Below are 21,442 nucleotides of genomic sequence, written 5' to 3' on the forward strand. Positions count from 1 at the left end.
TGGAATCGCACCAAAGAAACTGCTTCGTGATTGTAAACCTGTGCAACTCGCCAACTGTCTTTAGTAATCTGGCGCCAAGCACTGCCGCACAAAGTTCCAACTGTGGAATGGTCCTTTGTTTTATCGGTGCCACTTTAGACTTACTCATCACCAAACTGCATCTTACTTCTCCTTCAAATACACTCCGAAAGTACGCCACGCACCCATATGCAGATTGACTTGCATCCGTAAAGATGTGGAGCTGTAGTTCTTGTATTTGCTTCGATGGAAATCCTTTGAAGTATGCCCGTGGTATTGCGATATCTTTTATTTTCGGCATTAGCGCTCTCCAGTCGTTCCATTTGTGCAGCGTTGCTTCATCAATGGGTTCATCCCAATCACAGCCCGTTCTCCAAAGATCTTGTACGATCATCTTGCCGATCACAGTGAATGGAGAGAGATATCCCATTGGATCGAACATCGACATTACGCTGCTAAGCACAACTCGTTTCACTGGATGATTATGTTCAATCGCTTTGCAAGGAGCATTAAACTTGAAGGTGTCGTCCTTCACGTCCCACATTATCCCTAGCACGCGATCCACTTTAGCTGTTCCTTCGCCAATTTTCTCCTTGAAGTGGATTGCTTTCATGGGACTTTTCTCACCCATTTCAATGCAGAACGTTTCGTCGTTACTAACCCAATTCCTCATGTGGAAGCCTCCTTTCGAATGCACGTATGTAACTTGTTTTGCTAGTGTCACTGCTTCTTCTAGTGTATCAGCACTATCGTAGTAGTCGTCTACATAGTGTCGGTTTTTTATAGCCTCACAAGCTTCAGGGAATTGGCTGGAAAACTCATCTGCATTCTTGTTTTTAACGAACTGTGCAGAACATGGAGAACACGTTGATCCGAACGTTGCGACATCCATAACGTAAATCTGCGGTTCGGACTTGTCTGCATCTGGAAACAGAAACCTCTGGGCTTGCTTGTCTTCATTGCGAATAGCGATTTGATGATACATTTCCTGTATATCGCCTCCAAATCCAAAGGGTCGTTCTCGAAACGGACATAGTACTGATGGAAGGGAACACAGCAAATCTGGACCTTTCAACAATTCAGAATTCAACGATACTCCTCCGACAGTGGCAGCTGCATCCCATACCAATCTTATTTTCCCCGGTTTATTGGGGTTTTGAACCACGTTCAAAGGAAGGTACCATATGGAAGAGGGTTCAGTATCCTCCAGTTCTTCTTGTGTCAACTTATGCGCGTATTGTTTCTTTTCGTACTCACTGATCATTTTCAGGACGGTGTCTCTGAGTTTTTCGTCCTTTGCCAGTTTACGTTTCATTCCTTCCAGTCTTCGTTTGGCCATCGTATAGCTTTCTGGAAATTTTCGTTTGTCTGTCTTCCAAAGCAAGCCTGTCTCGAAACGATTTCCAATGCGAGTCGTCGTCGCTTGAAGAGTCTCTAAAGCTCTGCTCTCTTCTTTCGAAACTGGAAGCTTCACAAACGTAATGCCAGTATTCTCCAAGTTATACTGGACTCGAATAGCATCATGTAGCTCTTCATTTGACACTGTAAGAATATTATGGTAGTTAAGGCGCTCTTTCGTGCTTACCTGCCATTCAGGACCGTATATGGACCACCCTAGTCTGCTTTTCACCCCAATAGGCTCTCCAGGCTGGCCAATCTTTGATTCTAGGGGAGCAAACAGGTGAAGATTGTCCAGGCCAAGCAGGATTCTTGGTGTCTCTAGACGCATATCTTCGACTTGCACGTCTCGTAAATGCGGGTAACGCGCTTTGATGCACTGGTATGATTCTTTCTGCTTTGGAAGCACCAGCTTTGACACGGTTCTTGCTCCTTGTAGAAGATATTTCTTATCGGAATCTTTAGTCTGAAGCATTATGTCAACCTTCCTAGAATGCTCTTCACGTCGTTGGACATCCGCACTCCATGTGACGATGAGAGGTTCAATTACTCCTTTCGCTTGAAGTTCATTTGCCACCATGTCTTCGATAAAAGTACCCGAAGCTCCTTCATCTAAAAATGCAATAGTGTCGAACGTTTTCTCACCTACAGACAGCGTCACCGGCATCATGCGGAATATCGTGTTCTTTTCAAGATCATTATGCGCATTGCACTGTTCCTCGACGCATCTTTTCCTGGGCGTAGGATGCAGAAGTGAATGATGTTTTACGTTGCAACCGTCGGTGCCGCAAGATCGTTTAAACCAACATGCTCTGTTTCCATGGTTGTTCAGACAGTTTTCGCACAAATTTAGCTTCTTAACGTGCTCCAAGCGTTCAGCTACGGTAAAAGAGATAAATTTATCACAATTTCTCACCTTATGGGATGGGCGTTCGCAGATCAGGCAGCTATCCTCAGTGGCTTTGGCATCTTTGCTCAGGGAATGGACGTTCATATACGCTCTCTTTTCAGTCCGGGTGGTGGGCTTAATCGGTGGTCGTTGCGGTCGATGTTCCGTGCTAACGAAGTCCTTTATTTCTGAGATGTCTGCTACCAGTCCCTCTAAGAAGTCCGCAAACACTTGAAGGGTTTTACCGCAGTTGTACCTCCTGTGGCGCACCCATTCCAGCTGATAGCTCGGCGGCAACTTTTCTTCCAATTCCTCCACTAGGAGCGGATTATCCAAATGCTCCATAAGTCCGGCAGCGATGATATGTCCAACCAGCTGGCTTACGGCCACTCCGAATGCTATGAAAGTCTCAAGCCGATCCGCGTTAGGGGGCGGCACGTTTCGGACTTTGGCAAGCAGCGTCCGCAAAATGCGGCGTGGTCTCCCAAACAGTGATCGTAGCTCCTCGATTATCATCGGGACGGATTCCGACAGCACTAACCTTCCTTTCACCGCTTCCAACGCATCACCTCGAAGGCATTCACGCAACCGCTGGAGATTTTCTAGGTTAGAAAACCCACATGCCTTCGTGGTATCCTCGAAACTACTTAAAAAAAGCGGCCATTCATCGGGAACACCATTAAATACAGGCAACGATTTCGGTAAACATCTTCGTGCTGCGATCTGACGACGAGTTAAAGGCTGCTCGTCGTTTTCGCACGTGTTTCCGGAAGCTTTCTTCTCACCATGCTTCAGCTGCCCCGAGGGTCGATGACCGCTCGCTACGCTCGAACATGTGCTCATCGTTCCTGCTGACCACTTGGCGACACTCGAACGGCTTCCATACAACCCCGACGATCTCGATCCGCACGCGTTCACTTTTTTTTCCTTCTCCAGCTCCGCGCGGATACGTTGGAGCTCTTCTTCTTTTTCACGCATTTGGCTAGCGTGCATAACCTCCAACTCTTTTATCGTACTTTTCTCGTGATCCGCTCGCCTTTTGTACTCGCCTTTTACCTTGCGAGCAGGCTTCGGTAGCGTAGCACTACTTCGCTTTGTCTTTCCTCTCTCGATCTCCTCCACTCTCGTCGCTACCGCGCTCGCTCGTCCCACGGCATCTGCAGCATCACCGGGCTTTTCTAGCTCATTTTCGGGATCCTTTGGCGTCGTTGGCCTAGAATCACGAAGCGACCCAGCATCATCCTGCTTAATTTCTCGATCCATGGTCACACAGCACTGCACGAAACGTGTCTGCGAGTAGTTTCGGTTTCTTCTCGAGAGTTTAGATTCGACAACCAACTTTTTATTTTGTTTAACAAATATGAGAAAACACAAGTTTTTATTTTGTTGGGAGTAGCGTCGGATGGTTCAATAAAATATGAGACACTTTTTAAATCTCCTTACGCCGCGTGGTTTCGCACTCGCGTTAGTGTGTGCGTGTGCGTGCGCGCGATAAAAACTGTAGATAAAAACTTGTCTGCTTTTATTCTGTGATCCTTTCTCTTTGACTTATCTCTCGCTACTACCCGGGTTTGAGAAGCGTTCTCCCACATCAGCCCGATCGCCGTCAGCGGTACGTTGCCAGTGCCGTTTACTAGCTCTAATCCACTTCTCTCGCGGTCGTACGCAACAAATGTTATACATATTCGTAGTCTCAGTTTGTAACAAAAGTTACTCTTTAGTTTAGACTAGTTAATAACGTTAAGTGATAATGTTATCACTTTACAAAGACAAGAGCCATTTCAAGCTATACGACGCCATCACATAACGCCATTTGGTACGTCAGTGAACAAGAAGTACCTTTATAGAGTTAATTAAATATTTGCAGCTCACTTTAGCGAACCGGTGAAAGCAAGTGAACGGACAACTTTGTCAATAGGTCGGTAGTACCGAGACACTTTGCCTGGTATTGCAATGGCAAAGATAAATTTATTATTTTATCACGCTGCAACGACCAATACCTGTATGGAGCAGTAAACAGTAATTGTATAACACAACCTTCCTCTCTTGGCAATTTCTATGGCCGTACCTATATTTGAGGTGTAATTCGTACAACAGGTACATAATCATATTTTTCTCTTTAAAAGCTTTTACCAAACAAGGGAAATTGACAATAAAGCGAGAAAAAGGGTTTTATATGTGTATTCTTCTTTTTTTTAATGTAATGCCTCTTTTCTATAGAGGAACACTCATTTAATGGCGCAAACAAAATTCTGGAACGTTGCCTGGGCATATACGAGCAATTTATTTGTAATCATTAGCTTTAAATCCACCTAATTCTCCAAAATTGCTATTTTGAGCGTATCGAGGCAAATGTTTTCACTAGTTTCTACATTAGTCGCACAAAAATATTTCGACTGTTTTCTACTGCCCATCAGTCGGGACATGAAGTAAGCCAACTTTACAACTCAATTTTAGTGCTAATGTTGCAAAATTTTGCTCCAGAACTGTTTGAAGAACAATATGTTTCTCCTATATCTGACTAAGGATGGAATTACCCAGCTACTCAGACACAAACAGCAATACAGGGCTCTGGATTTTTACTGGAAGAATCGATGTCAATTCCAGCGTTCCAAAGCGTTCTTGATTCCTTCACCCTTACAGAATTTTGTTCAAAAGGAAGCTAATTCTGTGTAAAGATTTTTCAGCACACTTTGCAACCTTTGCAAATGGGTGAAAGTAACGATCGGAACGCCAACTCTGACAGCTAAAATTGTACCTTCGTCGAAGTTTGTCGAGTGCACTTGTACAACAAACGCTATTCGGCGTTCAGCCAAACGACGACTGCCGCTGGTGAGTAAATTCCTTAAGATCGTCCAAAATTTGCTGCATTCGGTTACAAGACTACTTTGAGAAATTCTTGTTGAAATTCGGAACCTAATAAAGTTCGAATGTGCGTGCGTGTGTATGTCAATCCTTCACCCAGTGGCTCATTTGAAGCCAGCTTCTCACATCTTCTCGACATATTCTCATACATCGAGCACAACATATTTACTTTTGCTTAGTGATACTACTGTTTCGAGTAGTATACAATTTCTGAAAGCGGTATCAGCATTTGTAATTTAGTCTGTGTTAGCCGAAACAATTCCATATCAACATCAAATATCTTTCACAATCTTTCAGTTAAAATTAATTTATCGGCAAAAAAATATTTGGACATAATCTTAAATAGACAAAATTTAAAAACAACTAAAAGCAAAAAAAGATATAACTAATACTTGCATTAGCCATTAGAAGATAAGTACGGAGATTTATATTAAGTAATTTTAGTAATAGTACTATAGGGTTTAATTATATTTTTAATTTAATTTGATATTCCTTTTCATGACGAACCAAGCCCCAACCAACTCCCATTTTTGTTTTTTTCCATTAAAAAAAAATGGCGTCATATATTGGGTGAAATCAATGCAAACACTATAAATTAAACGCAGACCTAGAAACGCTTTTGGTCCGATTGGTACGACCAGCAATTGCAAAATGACCTTTTCCACTGTGAAAACATATGATCGAAGGAAAGGCTCGTAGAGTAAATTCACCGTTTTTCTACCTCCATTGTTGAATTAATTAAATTCGCACTGTTAAATATTTGAAGATCGGACTAACGGACTAACGGACTATCGGAAAAGGACATAGGACAATACCGCAAAAAAAGCTGAGTGAAGCGGGTGGAGATTGCCGGGGTAGGGAGGAAAATATGACACATAAACCATCGCAACATGGCATCAAACGAGAAGGGAGTGACAATGGAGCAAAGCGTAAGGAACCTAGCTGCTGTCTGGGAGAAATGGTTTGTAAAAAATTAACAACACAAAAAAACACAACCGGAAAGAACTGGCGTACCACCGGTACGGTGCCAACTTACCGAGAAATTTTCCACCCGAGTTCGGTGGTGTTGACGCCTGGTGCGAGCTTCCGAAGGCGGGTGCCGAATCCGGCCTATTGCCGGCATTGATCGGCGTGGAGACGGCACTAACGGAAGCGGACGGTCCGTAGCTGCTGCTGGCACTCATTGCTGTTCGTTCTTTTCGTTTATGGACACGACGTAACTTGAATTTCACTCCCCCCGGGGAAGCAGTGTGGCCGGCTAGCCACTGAACAACGGTAAAGGATGCTGTAGCATACGGCAATGCGGTGTGATGCGTATCGTGAATGTTATGCTAAGTGTATGCGTGTATCGATCGCACTGTATTGCTCTACTTTTAATGGTGTTTTCCTTTTTTAACCCTCCTTTCAGCCACTATTTCGTAGTAGAACACTTTTATTTAGCACCCCACGGTATACTACGCGCACTGATGGATGCACACACTCGACACGTGGACACGCGATCCTAGGGCAAACAACACAAACACACAGTGCAGGGTCGAAGAAATCACACCGATAGCACAACAACACAACTCCACCATTCGAGCGATATTTGCACAATGGATAAAGTTGGCGCTCCAGCACAGCGAGCGCCGTTCGCGAAACCACCCCAGAACCGAACGCACAGACTCCGCACGAGATCCAAGTACGGCGCGCGAGCGAGAACGCGAGAGTGTGTCGGTGCCTGAGAGTGAACGTGTGTACTACTGAGATGATGTAATCTCTAGGTCGCAGCAGGCGAGCAACTGTGATGCACCGATTCGTTCCTAGCACACAATTGCATCCTTTTTTGGTTCTCTCTCTCTCTCTCTATTTTTTCTTTCTCAGCAACGTAACGTCCTTTTGCGTGCTGGCAACAAAAAAACAGATGTGCGAATACTAATCACCCCGCGAATAAATACACTAAAGCGCTCGCTGCAATCTATTTGTATTGGGCGGCACACGTCACATCACACAACGCACAACAAAACTGTCACTTTACGCATACGACGACGCACCAACATCCCCCCTATATAAGTGACCAATTTCTTACCACGAATGCGTTTCTTCCGTTTTCGCGAAACAAGCGGACCGCGATAGAGTATGTGACATCCGGGAGCAGTGTCGCTACTACGGCTCTACCGCATCAAATGATGGCTTTTTAATTATTCGCTGATCCAACACACACTCACACACACCGTCACACTACAAAACGTAATAATGCAATGAGATAAAATCCGTGAGATTCGTAAGTCGCGGTTTTTTTTTTTTGTTGGAACCGGTGGCACCGCTGGAAGGAAAAGAAAAAAAATACAGACTAAATGTCACTGCCCGACCGACACAACCGCGGATGCTGCGGAGATAACAAACAAAAGGTGGAACAACACGGTACATCGGTACGTCTTAAATGAGCGAGATTGGTTCCGATTATCTCAATTCGCGCGTTTGGTTCTTGCAAGAAAAACTCACCCCCTAGTATCCCTGGATTGGAGGGGTTGGTGAATAGAGTGAAGGGAAGGGAAGGGAGGAGTTAATTGTGTGGCAGTCGTCGAAAGCAGAAGTCAGGCGGGCTTGTGTATGTGTCCCGTCGGTGTATTTATATATCGCCCGCTTTCCAACTGTTGGGGAACGGATTATGAACGAAATGATCGTAATTGGATTATCGTGTGTGGGCGTGTGTGTAGGTTTTCTTATGAGCCCTTTCCTGTTTCCACCCGGCTTTTTTCATTCAACCATTGCTATACTACCAGTCGTAAAATGATACTGCATCAAAGCCTACTACTCAAACCCTTGGCTGAGATGAAAAGTGTGTGTTTTTTTTAGGAGATAGGGTGAGGAGAGGATGATGGAGGAGAAATGTGTGGATCGAGGGATTGATGATTATACACACATGAAACCAAGCTACATTTTCCGCATCCTGTGATTTCCATTTTACGCACATTGGGGAGGCCCCGATTTTTTCTCCGTAATCCGGAAAACTCACAAGGGCTTTCGGGTTCGCAAAATTCTCATCTCAATTTTCCGGATGTTCTTCATTCTCTCAGGGAGCCACGCACAGAATACACGCGTTTGAGTGACAACAATGTTCGGTGGATTGGTATGCGCCACAGGACAACACGGAACATCTTCCCTGTCACCCAGTGTCCCTTTATATCCTTCCCAGTGATTGGTTGTTGGACGACGTAGTAGTATACCAATCACACACACTCACACAACGACACAACCCAAGTGTGTGCTACCGTACCCCACACAACCGGAAGCTTCTTTATTGCATTAGCTGCAGTGTGTTGCAGTTGGTGAAATCCAAATTTACAGCCTTCATCCGTTCGTGGCACAAATGCACAATAAAGAACAATAGTATGCAGGTAGCAAACAGCCAACAACAACGTCACCCCTAGACGGCGAAAGTCGCTCCAATTACCTTCAATGAATGGCTAGCACCGTCCACTTGTCTCCCTTGGCACTTTTGGGACCAGAATAAGGGTGGCAGCAACAGAACAGCGCCGCTTTTCAGAAACACACCACCATCCGTCACCAGCCAAAACTGCTTTCGTGTGTTGGTTGACGCTGATGTGCCTGCTGTTGATTGTCGGGCAACCCTGGTTAGAAGCGTTGTAGCGTGGAAAGGTTTCAGAAGAGAAGGGCCCCGAAATCATATGTCCCATGTCCAGCAGTAATGACAGTTTGTGCAAGTAATATGCTTTTTTCGGTACTACACACGAAATGTGTTAATTTTTGTAAATTTCAGCCCTCGAAAAGAGATTGTTTATACAACTAACTATTTATTTAAAATAGTTTAAAGTTATTTTTTGTTTACAAAATTATTTAAATTGGAAAATAAATTATGTGTATGAGTATGATTCAATTCCACATATTTTACAAATTATCTGACCTTGAGATTTAAAAGTTAAACTGTAAAATAAACACACAAAATAGGGCAAAAATAACCGGAGACCGTAAAAGCCAACCGTTGTGCAGCCAGGCATTTTTACGCTCACTTGAAATGCGTTTACAATACGTAAGCGAGAGGTTTGCTTTCTTGTGCTGCAAACAACAAATCAACAAACTGATAAAAATAAAGCAAAACTGTTCAAAGGACAACCACGGAAGAATGTAATGAAATTAATATCGATATTGAATCGAATATTGAAAGCAGTTTCAGTTTTGTTTCATTTCAAATGAATGAATATTACTCTATAATCGTTGTACAAAATCATAGTACTAGAAGAACACTTCTTCAGGTGATTTATTCTTTCTATAAAGAGTACATTATTACGTTAAGTGTAAGCATAAGAATTGCATCCTTCTTGTTACGATCCAAAATAGCTCTAAATTAAACCAAACCCTTTTCGCCGGGGGTGAGTGTTTATCGTACGCGGGAAACCAAAATCAATACATCAACTACAATTTGTCGGTGTATGATGGTTTTGATTTTTACTGGTGAAGCGCGCGCTGAAAGCTATCTTTCTAGTGTGATTTTGTTCCCTGCTGTTGCACTATTGGTTAGAAAACAAAAGGTTAATGGTGAACCGAATGATACGTGCAGTACCAGCATAGATAAATACTGTGAAAATTTTGTTTTTGCCTATCGTAGAAGGAAAACTCCGAACAGTTCGCTTCTTCACAATGATTGCGCGAACTCCTATATTTGCCTACCTCTTCTGTTTCATCGCTTGATAAGATTGTTCGACTCACTACGTGAGAAAAGACGTTCTCATCCCGCCGATGGGAGAGAGTTTAGATTATTCGGCATTATGTCCTAGAGGGTTTTTTTTGTTATAAATCGAAGCAATAGTTAACGACGTCACATTACAATTTTGTAATTATAATTAGTTGCGGTAAATCGAATCGTACCTTTCTGACCAGATACACCAATCTCATCACCATCGGCAACATGCGTAATACACTTCTCCAGACCAACGAATGCCTTTTTTGTCTTTCGCTCTTCACGCACCGCAACACAGGTCACGTAGAAATGAAGCATTTAATCATCGAAGTCAATGTCGGAATCATCCGAATCGTATCCTCCACGGATGGTTTTTAAGTTAGTTGGCTTCTTTTGCTTTTTCACATCCGGTGGAGTCAAGAGATCACCCTAAAAGTGGAATATAAGTTAGCGCAATCATAGTTCTACCTCTTAAGCCGGAACCTGCCCCGGAAGGTACTACTTACACTATATTCGATCGCACCGGATTGGGCAATGCGCCATTCGAGCATCTCGGTGCTGAAATCATCGCAATTGCCCAAATCGGTAAAGCCCACAATGTAGTCCTTCGTTTTGCTGTCCTTTATCAGCGCAATGCTCGGTATCACCTTAATGCGTAGGCGCTCTGTGAGGAACGGGCAGCGTTCCGCGTTCACCTTGCAAAACTTCGCTTCCAAATGTTTGGCGGCCAGTATCTTCAGGTGCATATCCACAATTCGGCAACGGGGTGTGGAGTCGCGATAGAAATGGCACACAATGTTGGGTGACTTTTTCGATATCGCGAAGAATTCTTTCTCATCCGCCAGTTCCGAGTATTCGCCATGACCGTTGTTTTTCCATTCCTGTCTTTGCTGAGCTTGTTTCTTGAGCTGCTGGATACGCTGTTCACGCAGCTTGTCCAGATCATCCGTGTTCAGATTTTCCAGCCGGTCTAGTTCACTGTCAAGGTGCTTTTCGAGCTGCACGGCGGCCGAGATCATTTGATTCTGTATGAGTTGTTCCATTTTGCTAGCAAGACGGGGAAAACGTAAAGATCGTCACGTTAGTGCGAGAATTAGTGAACATTTCCCCAAACCCACAGGACACGATGGCTAACACGAACATTAACGCCTCCGCTCTGCCTGCAAAGGCCGGTCCCAGTTTTCGATCATCGTACCACAGTCATCCGCATTCGTGACGGGGGGCATCTGATCACCAATTCGACAAAATACTGCCAACGCCCATACCTTACCCCATTGGCAACTGCATCGAATAGTCGTAGATGGTTGAAAATTGTTGCCGACAGTCATAAATACTTACAATTATTAACGTTTCTTTAATATAACTCCAGTATTACAATATCGTCCCGTTACTTTGCTTCTACTTTTTGCTTTTGCTGTTGGATATGTGATTCACTCCATCCTCTTCTGCGAGCTCCGTCTTTTTCTTACTTGACAGTTCTCCAATGTCGACAATGTCGATATATTGAATATTCAGCACAGTGGTGGTGTTCTGTCCGCAGGGGGATCAGGCAAATACTACGGAATTTGAAATAATATTATTTCACATTTCTCGTTGCCTATCGTGAAGTAACAAGAGCAAATAATGTCATCGAAATATCAATAGTTTCACTCCAGAAAGCATATTTTTAACCACTCAAACAAAATTCAAAAAATCGACCAATGCGTTTGACAGTTATGAGGTTTAGTCGATTCGCGAACCCAGGGCACCGTGTATGGGGGGCTTCATATCGACTTTGACAAATTACAAAAAATCAGATCGTTGAGCAGAACGGACGGAGCGTTGATGTGCGTGCGTGCGTTAAAAGCAAGTCTTTTGTTCGTCTCCAACTCGTTGCGGTTTTAGCAGAAACACACTGTAATACTACATTCGATTGCTCGTGATTGTTATCCAGCTAGTTCGTTCCATTCTAATACTAGTGTTCGTCCAGAGATCGAACTCGCGCGTCTTTTCCGTGTGTGTTACCCGTCTTCCCGTGGTGTTACCGGTTTTTTTCCGCTACCGTTCGAGTGAAAAGAAAGCAGAAAGCGCATTGTAAATCCACCAAAGCCTGCTGGAAAAAGTAAGTTCAAAGTTGAGTAGATTCTATTCTTTTTTGATATCACAATCTCGGAGGCAAATGGCCCCTAGTGCGGCTTCCTTATATTGTTCTGTGATATTGCTTTGCGGTGTGTTGGTGTATGTGTGTAAGTGCGTGCGTTATTTATGAAATCGTTTGATACTCGAATACAGCAAGTGCAACAAGAAACTGTGATATCTCGGTAATATACAGCCATGCATAAATGGAAAACATGTTTGCACAGACACCTAACATATTACTTTACTTTTCGTAGGCTCAGAAAGATCCGTGTAGGTGTAGAAAAAGTTAGGTACCCAAACGCACGCAGTGGCGGGTGGCGCTGGCGTTCCTTGGGCGCGGAACGTTATTTTTAGGTTATTTTTGTTTTTCTGCTACGGCTAGCAACCTGTGGCAAGAAAGAGGTGTTTCCCGGGAGTGCGTGCGGGTATAATTCGCGGGCTTCTCTGCCGAGAAAGGTCACACTTTTGCCCGTGCAGAAAAAAGAACTCAGCCAAACGCAGAGGACTGCTTTAGTTGTTCGCCAATGGCAATGGCGCAGTGCGTGAGAATGGGATAGCAGTACTCCTTCTCTCATGTTTAAATGAAAATGGCGTTTGTGCTGTGAAGGGCCCAACCGAGTAAGGGTTGAAAAGAAGAAGAAAAATTCATGTATTTTGATCAATTGTTTCGTGCAAAACACTGTTATCATCAGAATAACGAATATGAAAAGAAAGGAAACATCTTCTACCGTAGAAGGGTTTTCCGGTCTAGTCGAAAACGTTCGATTCTTCCGACAAGACCGTTGACTACGAACGAAGAATGTGTATGTGTGTTCTCGTATAAAACAACCCCGTACGATGCATAGTAGTGTGCGTGCGTTCCATAAGCATAAGGATGTTTTATGCTCACTTTTATGATGTACAGCTTCTCATACACGAAAGAAAGATGCGTTGGTATTTGGTCGGGTCCGGCGGGTAGAATTGTGTTGCTATGATGAAGGAAAGATAGAAAAGCGAATGCGAAGAACAACAATTAAGCGAACGTACGTCGCCACCAGCCTATTTGGATGAGATAATTGGTTGATAATGATTACAAACCTACCGAATGATGCGGTGTGGTTGTCGGGCATACATATGTAATCATATTTTTGATTAATTAAAATAGTTTAAACAATACTTGCTTTCCTTCTATTACAATATTACGAGCAAAAGCCACCTCCGATCCAACGTCTCAATAATCCAACAAAGCAACAGCACCGTTTTGGCATTAAAATCTGAACCAATCCAATAAGCGAAACTCAAACGGGATGCATCAGTAAAGTTACAAATCGTAGTAGGCAGTAGGTAAGACCGCTGCATATCGCACCCAAAGCAGTGGAAAATAATAATAAATGTTATCATTTTAGCTTAACACTACTCACAACCATTCACGTGTGTTGGTCTGGAAATTGTTAGCCCGCTGCATCGAATATGTTCCCAAACCGGGGAACAAAATGGAAAGCTGTCCAACCGCTTTTTCTTTTCACTTCAATCTGACCAAAGACAGCACAAGCAACATCTTCCCTTCGCATTGTTCAAGGGACAAGGTGTTCCGTTATAACAAAAAAATGCTTCGTTCGTGCTCTTGCACTTGTGCCTTGTTTGTAAACATTTGAAGTCTGGTGTGATTGGGACTTGAAGGGAGAAGCAAAATTCATCACGTGCGTACATTTTTGCGCGCCATTTGTGCTAAGTAAAAACGTATTCGAGACAGGAAACATGAAAAATGTTGAAAGTCATGTCGCGATGAATGGATATTTGTTATACGTATCTATTTTGTCAAGTATGTAAAATTATGCTCTCTGATATCCATTACGAAAAACATTCAAGAGCACATTATCGTTTCGCAAAAAAAAAACCCCTTGCCGGCATAGAACCTGGCACATGTTGTTATTTATAAACTCATTCACTCTGCACGTTAACATATCTGCGCTGGGCAGCATGATCGGACTGTCGGTGTATTTGTTGAAATCCCGCGACACATTTAAGGGCTGTTTTTGAGCGAACGAAACCATCTAAAAGTTCCCGTTCGCTGTTTTATATTCCCCAAAGGAAGGATACACATTAACCGCAAACGATCGGTTACCGACGATCAGCGTGTGTGAAGGATGACGAATTTAGATTCGGTTGTAAAACGTGCGTACGTCTCCAATTTTCGTAGTTTATTCTCGGCGCTTTACATAAACTACTACAGCGATAGATTGGGCCTCATGGGCCGCAACTATTTTTCGTTCCTGTTAAGGGGGTTTTACACTCAGCAACTTTCGAAACAATTAATTTCTTCAATTCCTATTTATGAATATAATCTTCGAGTTTTCGGTTTATGTTTCGAAATCTTATCCATTTTTTAAGATAATCGAAAAATTCTCCCTCTATACTGTTTACGGATTACAACCGATAACGACGAACATTTGGGTTCCTGGAACTCAGCTGTTCGGAGCTTTCTGGGAATGATATCAGCAGCTTAGCTGCCCATATCGATGCCATGAGGGAATCAACCGTTAATGCATTGGTGACGTTAGCCTTCTATTTTAGGGCTTAGAATTGAAAACAAAAACATCAAAAAGCTTCACACGGTGCGCATAGAAGAACTATGATCGAAAAATGTGCATGAGGCCTAAATGCCTAAATTTCCTTTTTTTATTACCTGAAAAGTGCACAATCCCGTTAAAAGAATTGGTACGCGTTTAGTATATATTTCCTCTTTGTACGTTCTGTTTGCACGATATTTCCCAGACCTGCATCGGTTAGCGGTATTGTGCCGATGTGGGTCGAAGCGAAAACAAGACGCCCAAAGAAAATCACCCATCAGCAGAAACAGAAATGGACAGAAATTAGCGAACCGCGTGCGTGACGACGACGATGCCTCCTTAGATTATTTCACACCCCCCACTAGGAGCGAACGAAGCATGTGTGTGCGAATTCAAAAGCACCAGAAAGTGTGTTGGTGTGTATCGATTTTATGTTGTTTTACTGTTGCCTTTTTCCGCTTGCGTACGGTCATGGTCAACAAATTGTTGCTTTCCTGTATCTTGAACTTCACTTTCCTTTATTACCCAGCCAATAGTGGTGGCGAGAGCGTTCGAGTAAAGTGTTATCGTTTTTGCCGAACGATATCAAACAGCAGACGCGAGTGGTTTTTTGCATAAATATTTACGTAAGCATATGGCATATTCCTCTTCCTGTCCATCAAATACGCAATATTCACCCGTTGCGAGGGCAACATGCCAACGGACAGGTGATTGCTATGTGGGTGATATTTTAAGAAAAAGAGCTGTCGCGTTTATTTCCCGCGTCTCTCTCATCGCGTTCGACAAAGTCGACATGTTATTGACCGCGCCGCGTAACCAACACTCTTGGAAGTGATAATAATTTCAGCTCGCAAATACGCATTCTATTGAGAGTGATTTTGTAGCACTTTGTGCTGCAATTTGTATGTATGCATGTACGGCAAGAAATCGTATGTTAATGCTGTTGTATAATGACATACAGCATCGCGATGAATGTGCATTGATAATTGCCATATAGTACGCGCATTCCACTTCCACAGGGTAGTGTTAGTAGGTATGCAAAGTAGTGTCTCGTGGTAAATCACCCACCATTGTGTTCAAAAGGATTGACTGTGTTCTGAGTGAGGGCCATATTTCATCTTCTTGCAGTGCTGCCGAGAATGTCGCGAAGGTTCCCAGCATTTTATATTTTTAAAGCGTTATTTAAGCTATCCGGTATCCGATGGTAGAATTAATGGGTGAATCTGTCTTCTCATGTTAATCGATAGTTTCTAATTCTTGGCCAATTTCTTCCCATTGCACCGTACGTCCGCGTACCGTGTTTCGAATGGACAGCTTAAATTGAAACGCTCGATCGGGCTTACAAAACATCTCGGTTTGAAGCGTGGAAGTTGCAAGCGGATGATTTCCGAAACCTTACAAACCCGAACAACATCTCCGACAACAATGCTCTGACAAATGTAAAGCGAGGTGACACAGAAGTGGAAGAACGTGGTGCAGTGAGTGACAAAATAAAAGAATCATCTCCCCCGAGCGTTCCCCACGCATACTCTTGCTGTGAGGGCCAAAATAGGCCGATTGAATGGCCAGTGTGTTGCGTTAGTACGACCTGATAAAGATTCCGTTCCCTTTTTTAAAATGCGGGGCCACGAGACAAGTGTGTTTGGGTTGGTTGGGTAGGTGTGGTTGTTGTATTATTTTATGTCCAATGACTTTAATTCGATTTTGCAGTGATGCGTTTATTTACATAAGTGTTGTGGAACATGCGCGGGGAAGTAAAGTAAAGAACTTGTTTGCTTTTGATTTTCTATGTAGCGATTGCTGGCAAGAATTATTGAAGTTGAAATGGCATTAAATAAAGAAAAACTAGATGATACAGGAAAGGAAGTCATGTTTCATTGGCGGATAATTATTGTACAAAACGTACCACGAGTTGCACTAACACACCGAGCCGCGAAAACCTTGCCGGCGGTTCTTGGCTTGGTTTTGTATTCGCAACATACACATGCGCTAATGTTTGGCACCACCGTAACAATGCCAAGAGTTGGTAGATTATACACTTAAACATATAAACATCAAGCAAGTTACTCCCACGAATTGATTAAGAAAAGCTATTACTGAAAGCATTCTAAAGCGTCTGACGATGGTACTACATATTTTACAATAGTATATTTTTTGTTTATAATAAACAGTGTTCAAATGAAAGGGTTATTTTTACAATTTGTTCCTAAAGATTTTTAAGAAAAACTCACAAATGTACACATTATTTGTATGCCTTCCGAGGTTGTATTCTTTTTTGTGTTACTCACTGTAAATATTCGCTCTTATATACCGTCAGAGCATAGGAGGCCGTTATTCGTTGCCGGCATGGGTTTTACATTTGCGCGGTCCGTTGTGTTGGTGTAGTGTTGTATGTGCTAAATAGCGCGAACCGTGCCCGCGCAATCGTCAACTGTACAACGCAAGACACACAGTCGTCGTGCACACCACACAACATGCCACGGCTGAGTGCACAAAAAAGTAACTCAATGATTAACGCCCGGAACGGCGCAAATATTGTATATTGAGCTAGGTTTGTGTCTCTTCGTTCTTGTTGCTCCAAACAAATACAGGGCGTGCTGTTTCAAATAGTATTTTAACTGCATTCATGCTCGCGCTAACCTTATCCTTAATTTTACTCGTTTTAGATGTCGCTGCAAGTGTCTAATCAAAACCCGTCCGGACGTCGTACTCCGCAGGTGTATCAAGGGTTTGGAGCAGCACCGAGCGTAACGACAACACCAACGGCCACTAATGGTGGCGGTCCAGCCAATGCTACTGGCGGGTCCGTTGGCCGGCCGGCAAAGGGAAACAACAAACAGTCTCAGATCCCTGTAGCAATCGGTAGCATTGTCGGCACACCATCGAACTCTGATACGATTGCACCACAGACGCCCGTAGTACACGCCGCTACGACCGATGCATCACCCGGCAAAAAGCAAATCCAAACAGATCATTTATACGGCATGAAACTACAGCAGGGTGGTTCAATGGTCCCTGTTCCAACCGGTACAAATCGGCCATCAACCACAAACGGATCCCAACCGGCCGGGAACGAAAAGTTGCGGAAGAGCTCCACCGGCGGCGGTGGGGAAGGTTTGGGGTCGAAAAAGCCAGAACCAACCGCAGCACAGCTCCCGGTTCTTGGTGAAGGTGGTGCTGCAAAAGGACGTGCACCGACAAACGCTCGTACTCAGCAAAAGCAATCCTCGGATGAAGTGGCCACAGCAAAGGCATCGGCGGAACAGCAACCAAAATCGGAAAAGAAGGTCAATCTGGAGTTTGACCATTCGCTGATGTTTGAAAAATCACTCAAAGGATTCACTTCGGATGGCGAGGAGATGGATTCGCTTCTGTTGGAACCGTGGGATATTGAAGATACACAGCCGCTGGCCCCCTCGAGCGCGGGAAAATCCAAGATGTCAGCCAAACAGACAAATCCTGCTGGCAAATCGCCAGCCAAACTGGACACAGCAGCCGGTGCTGCTCTGGACAAGGAGGAAACCAATAGCCAGAAGAAGAAAGCACAAGCAGCCGAAGCGGCGGAGGTTGGTGAGAAAAATCGTTCCCCCAAAGCGACCCCGAAGGGTGTCGAGCCGGAGGTTCCATCTACACCAACCAACGGTGGCGATTCGTTGATCGGACGCCCGCTGCGTTCCATTTCCGGCCGCCGCTCGACACGCCCGATTGCGGACATTAAATTCACGCATCATCGTCGCTCAGCCGCTAACGATTCAATTTCCAGCATGAACGTTACGATTGGTTCGGAGATTGGGAACGATAGTCTGCTGTTGCGTACGCCGGGATCTGCGTCGCGTAAACGCAAAGACATGACGCCTGAATCGACTTCGGATGATGCGCCGGTGGTAGAAAGTCCGAAACGCGCACGGCTCGATTTCAGCGGTTTGCTCGGCATGGTCGCCACACCGGTGACGATGCTGAAGAATCGACTGTCGCGTGTCAAGCTGCACAGCACACCGCGCTCGCTGACCGTTGATGAGGAGGATGCCTCGAAGGTGGTAACGGCTGAAGCCACCACCACCACTACCAACAATACGCCGACCGAGAAGGCTACAGATGCTGCTGGTGGTAACGCAATGGAGGTAGATGTGGCCGCAAAGGAAAAGGCTGACGAAGCCGGCCAGAAGTCGGTACCGGAGAAGGATACAGAGGGAGACCAACAACAGCTGCCGGAAGGTTCCTCCGCCAGCACCGTTGCTGATGATGAGGTTGAGGTGAAGATCGTCACCGATCAGCAGCAACCGCCGAAGCAGTGGTGTAGTATTATGTAAAGATAATATGGCACAACCCATGTAATCGCAACCACCAAGGACTCTCTCTATCTCTTTATCAACCTTACACAGTTTAAACCTCCTTAACTTCCAATCTCCCTTCGGATTCCCTACAAACATGCCCTGGTGTGTTGCATTTGTATTGGTGTCCTTTTCCCATTTTTTAAAAGAAAGGAAAACCTTTTCTTCCCGCAGAATCGTCAAGGTTCGATTTGTTTCGGGAAGTGTAAATCGGTAAATAATTATACTTCGCCTCTACGTTGGTTTGGTTCACAAACCACCTGCCTGGAGATTATCACAAATATTCTTTTATTTACATGTAGATGTATCATGTATATGTTTTTTTTTGTGTTTCAACTCCAATTCGTTTCAAAGATCAATTTACGTGGTGGATTAAACTGTCGACAGTAGCGAGGAAAGCGTATGCAATTAAGTTTCTTTCAGTTTGCTTACTGATCATTATACAGAAACATTAGCTATACAGAAACATTACGATCATCATTGATTAGAAAGACCATCATGTACATCACCATCAACACGTGGTTCGATAGATGATTGTAGGTGAATACCCGCTGTGTAGTTCGATGGAGTGGAGTTAGTGGAGTTTAGGAATAAAGGCAATTTTTATGTAGAGCAGGAAAGGATGGATGAATTCTTTAATTAAAAATTGGAACTGTATTTCTTTTAATACCTTTTTCTACTCTACCCCCCGAAAGATGTGTACCACCTACTGGACACACGTGTGTGTCCGTCTTCCTCCCCCGCGCATAAACGGAAACAAATTAGTATGTAGTGCAAGTGTGTTCTCTCTTTCTCTAATCGCTAAACGAATGCATGTTTAGGTGGCATAATGAGTAGAAACAGTGTGTACACCGTATAGGATTATTATTAGCGGATGCATCGAACGTAAAGTGCACCGCAGCAGAATAAACCCACTAATGAGAAGCAGGTTGTGTAGGAATGCGGTGTAACATTTAAGCAGTTCTGCAGAGTCCTGTGAAAAAGCTCAATTTTGGCCACAAAATAGTACGATTAACATATCACACGACGTAAATTTTACAGACAGAAGAACAAATGCAACAAAACAAATTTGAGAAGGCAAATTTTGTTTCAGTACAACTCCACTCATCAGCGGACAAAATGTGAAATAAATCAAACCAGAATCTGTTTTACGGAAACGATTTAATTTGGAAAACGAATAGAACTGTAGTGATTTTGTTGGATTAAATAAGTAGTTAACGAAAGAAATAATGTGTATAATACAATACAGAGAAATATAAAGTAATTAAAATCCTGTTTGTGAACAAAAGCTGATATTTGCTTTTTCACCGGTCGATGCGAAGTTATTTGCGCCAAAAGATGCGTTTATGATATGAAAAAAGCTGCATGGACTGTCCCTACCATAATGTCCGAGGATCGACGAGAGTTTTTAAATGTCCTAGCAGTGGAGGATCAATCCCCTTGGAGGCCCAGGGCCTATAATTTTGCTACGGCATTATCGCTGTTAGGGAGGTGTACTTCAAACATGATTTAACAACACCAGCAAAGTCTCGGAAAGAAACCTCCCTTGCGTACATCTCAGAGTTCTGTTGCGTAGCCCTGTAAACGAGCTTAGTAAGCTAGTCTATATATAATCGTTTGTATGCGCTAAGGAGAACCATAACGCCACTACTTGGATCGCATTTTTTATGATTTACGTTCATTTACGATTCCTGATTAGTCCAACGCCTTCTACGATTTTCGCCCAAGGTACAGTTTTCAATCGGTTTAGTTTACGGTAACAATTAGAGAAATTTCTAAGAAACCTGTTTCGCTCATGTTGATGTTTTAGGCGATGAACAACACAATTATTTTCAGATTTGCGATACCAGGAAAACATGTTTTTCAAGAGGTGACACCTGCAGTGCAGAATAAATTTGCCCATCACTATTGTATTGCATACTATCAAATCCGTGAGAGCGATCGCTAGTGTAAGGAAGATGGATGAAACGGAAATCATCCTTCATTTCGCTCAAACTTTCCATCGGCTGGTACGAAATTCCATACAAAACCAGTTGTTTTCAGATTTCCGATACCAGGAAAGCATCCACGGAAGAGGTAGCACCTAGTACAGCAATTTTGGTCGAAAACCGCCGAAAGGTATGCAATATTTATACACTAACTTTCCCGTTGGTCGTGAAAAAATTCTTCAAAAACTACCAATTTCCGAATGTATAGTACCAGGAGAGCATCCACGGAAGAGGTAGCTCCTGGTACTGCGCCGTAAGGTATGCAATGTTTAAACACTAACTTTGCAACCAACTTGCAATGCAATGCGCCGTAAGGTATGCAATGTTTATACACTAACTTTGCAACCGACTTGCAATGCAAAGAAGAAACTTGCATGTACCAGCCGATCAAGATGTCGCGCAAGATGGTGCGACCAACGGGAAAGTTAGTGTTTAAACATTGCGTACCTTTAGGCGGTTTTCGAGTAAAATTTATGTACAAGGTGCTACCTGTTCCGTGGATGCTCTCCTGGTACTATACATTCGGAATTCCTGGTGCAATTTCGTTTATACTTTAAAGTCACAAAGTCGATACTCTTCTCTGCATTTAATTTATCACATAGAAA

The 21,442-nt window shown here is 43.6% G+C and overlaps 3 protein-coding genes across 5 annotated transcripts in view; 1 reads left to right on the forward strand and 2 right to left on the reverse strand.

Annotated features, from left to right (window-relative positions):
* LOC128305326 (oxysterol-binding protein-related protein 8) overlaps positions 1-8,739 on the reverse strand; it is a 36,650-nt gene extending 27,911 nt beyond the window's left edge. For all 3 annotated transcript variants that reach the window (XM_053042732.1, XM_053042724.1, XM_053042717.1), the window contains exons 1-2: positions 8,607-8,739; positions 6,207-7,475 (exon numbers count right to left, since the gene is read on the reverse strand). In XM_053042732.1, coding sequence (XP_052898692.1) covers positions 6,207-6,354 — 148 coding nt within the window. In that variant the 5' untranslated portion in view covers positions 6,355-7,475; positions 8,607-8,739. The remainder of the gene's footprint in view (positions 1-6,206; positions 7,476-8,606) is intronic.
* A 646-nt stretch (positions 8,740-9,385) lies between these two features.
* LOC128310841 (thioredoxin domain-containing protein 9) lies at positions 9,386-11,286 on the reverse strand. The gene is made up of 3 exons (XM_053047574.1): positions 11,190-11,286; positions 10,358-10,898; positions 9,386-10,280 (listed from the first exon to the last, which is right to left on the reverse strand). Exons 2-3 carry the CDS (start codon positions 10,892-10,894, stop codon positions 10,170-10,172), a joined length of 648 nt encoding a protein of 215 aa, XP_052903534.1. The 5' UTR covers positions 10,895-10,898; positions 11,190-11,286; the 3' UTR covers positions 9,386-10,169.
* A 366-nt stretch (positions 11,287-11,652) lies between these two features.
* Positions 11,653-20,016, forward strand: LOC128305238 (uncharacterized). Its single transcript, XM_053042604.1, has 2 exons — positions 11,653-11,952; positions 17,185-20,016. Exon 2 carries the CDS (start codon positions 17,185-17,187, stop codon positions 18,826-18,828), a length of 1,644 nt encoding a protein of 547 aa, XP_052898564.1. The 5' UTR covers positions 11,653-11,952; the 3' UTR covers positions 18,829-20,016.
* The last annotated feature ends 1,426 nt before the right edge of the window (positions 20,017-21,442 follow it).

The sequence above is a fragment of the Anopheles moucheti genome, chromosome 2 (assembly GCF_943734755.1).
Source record: "Anopheles moucheti chromosome 2, idAnoMoucSN_F20_07, whole genome shotgun sequence".
Lineage (NCBI taxonomy): Eukaryota > Metazoa > Arthropoda > Insecta > Diptera > Culicidae > Anopheles > Anopheles moucheti.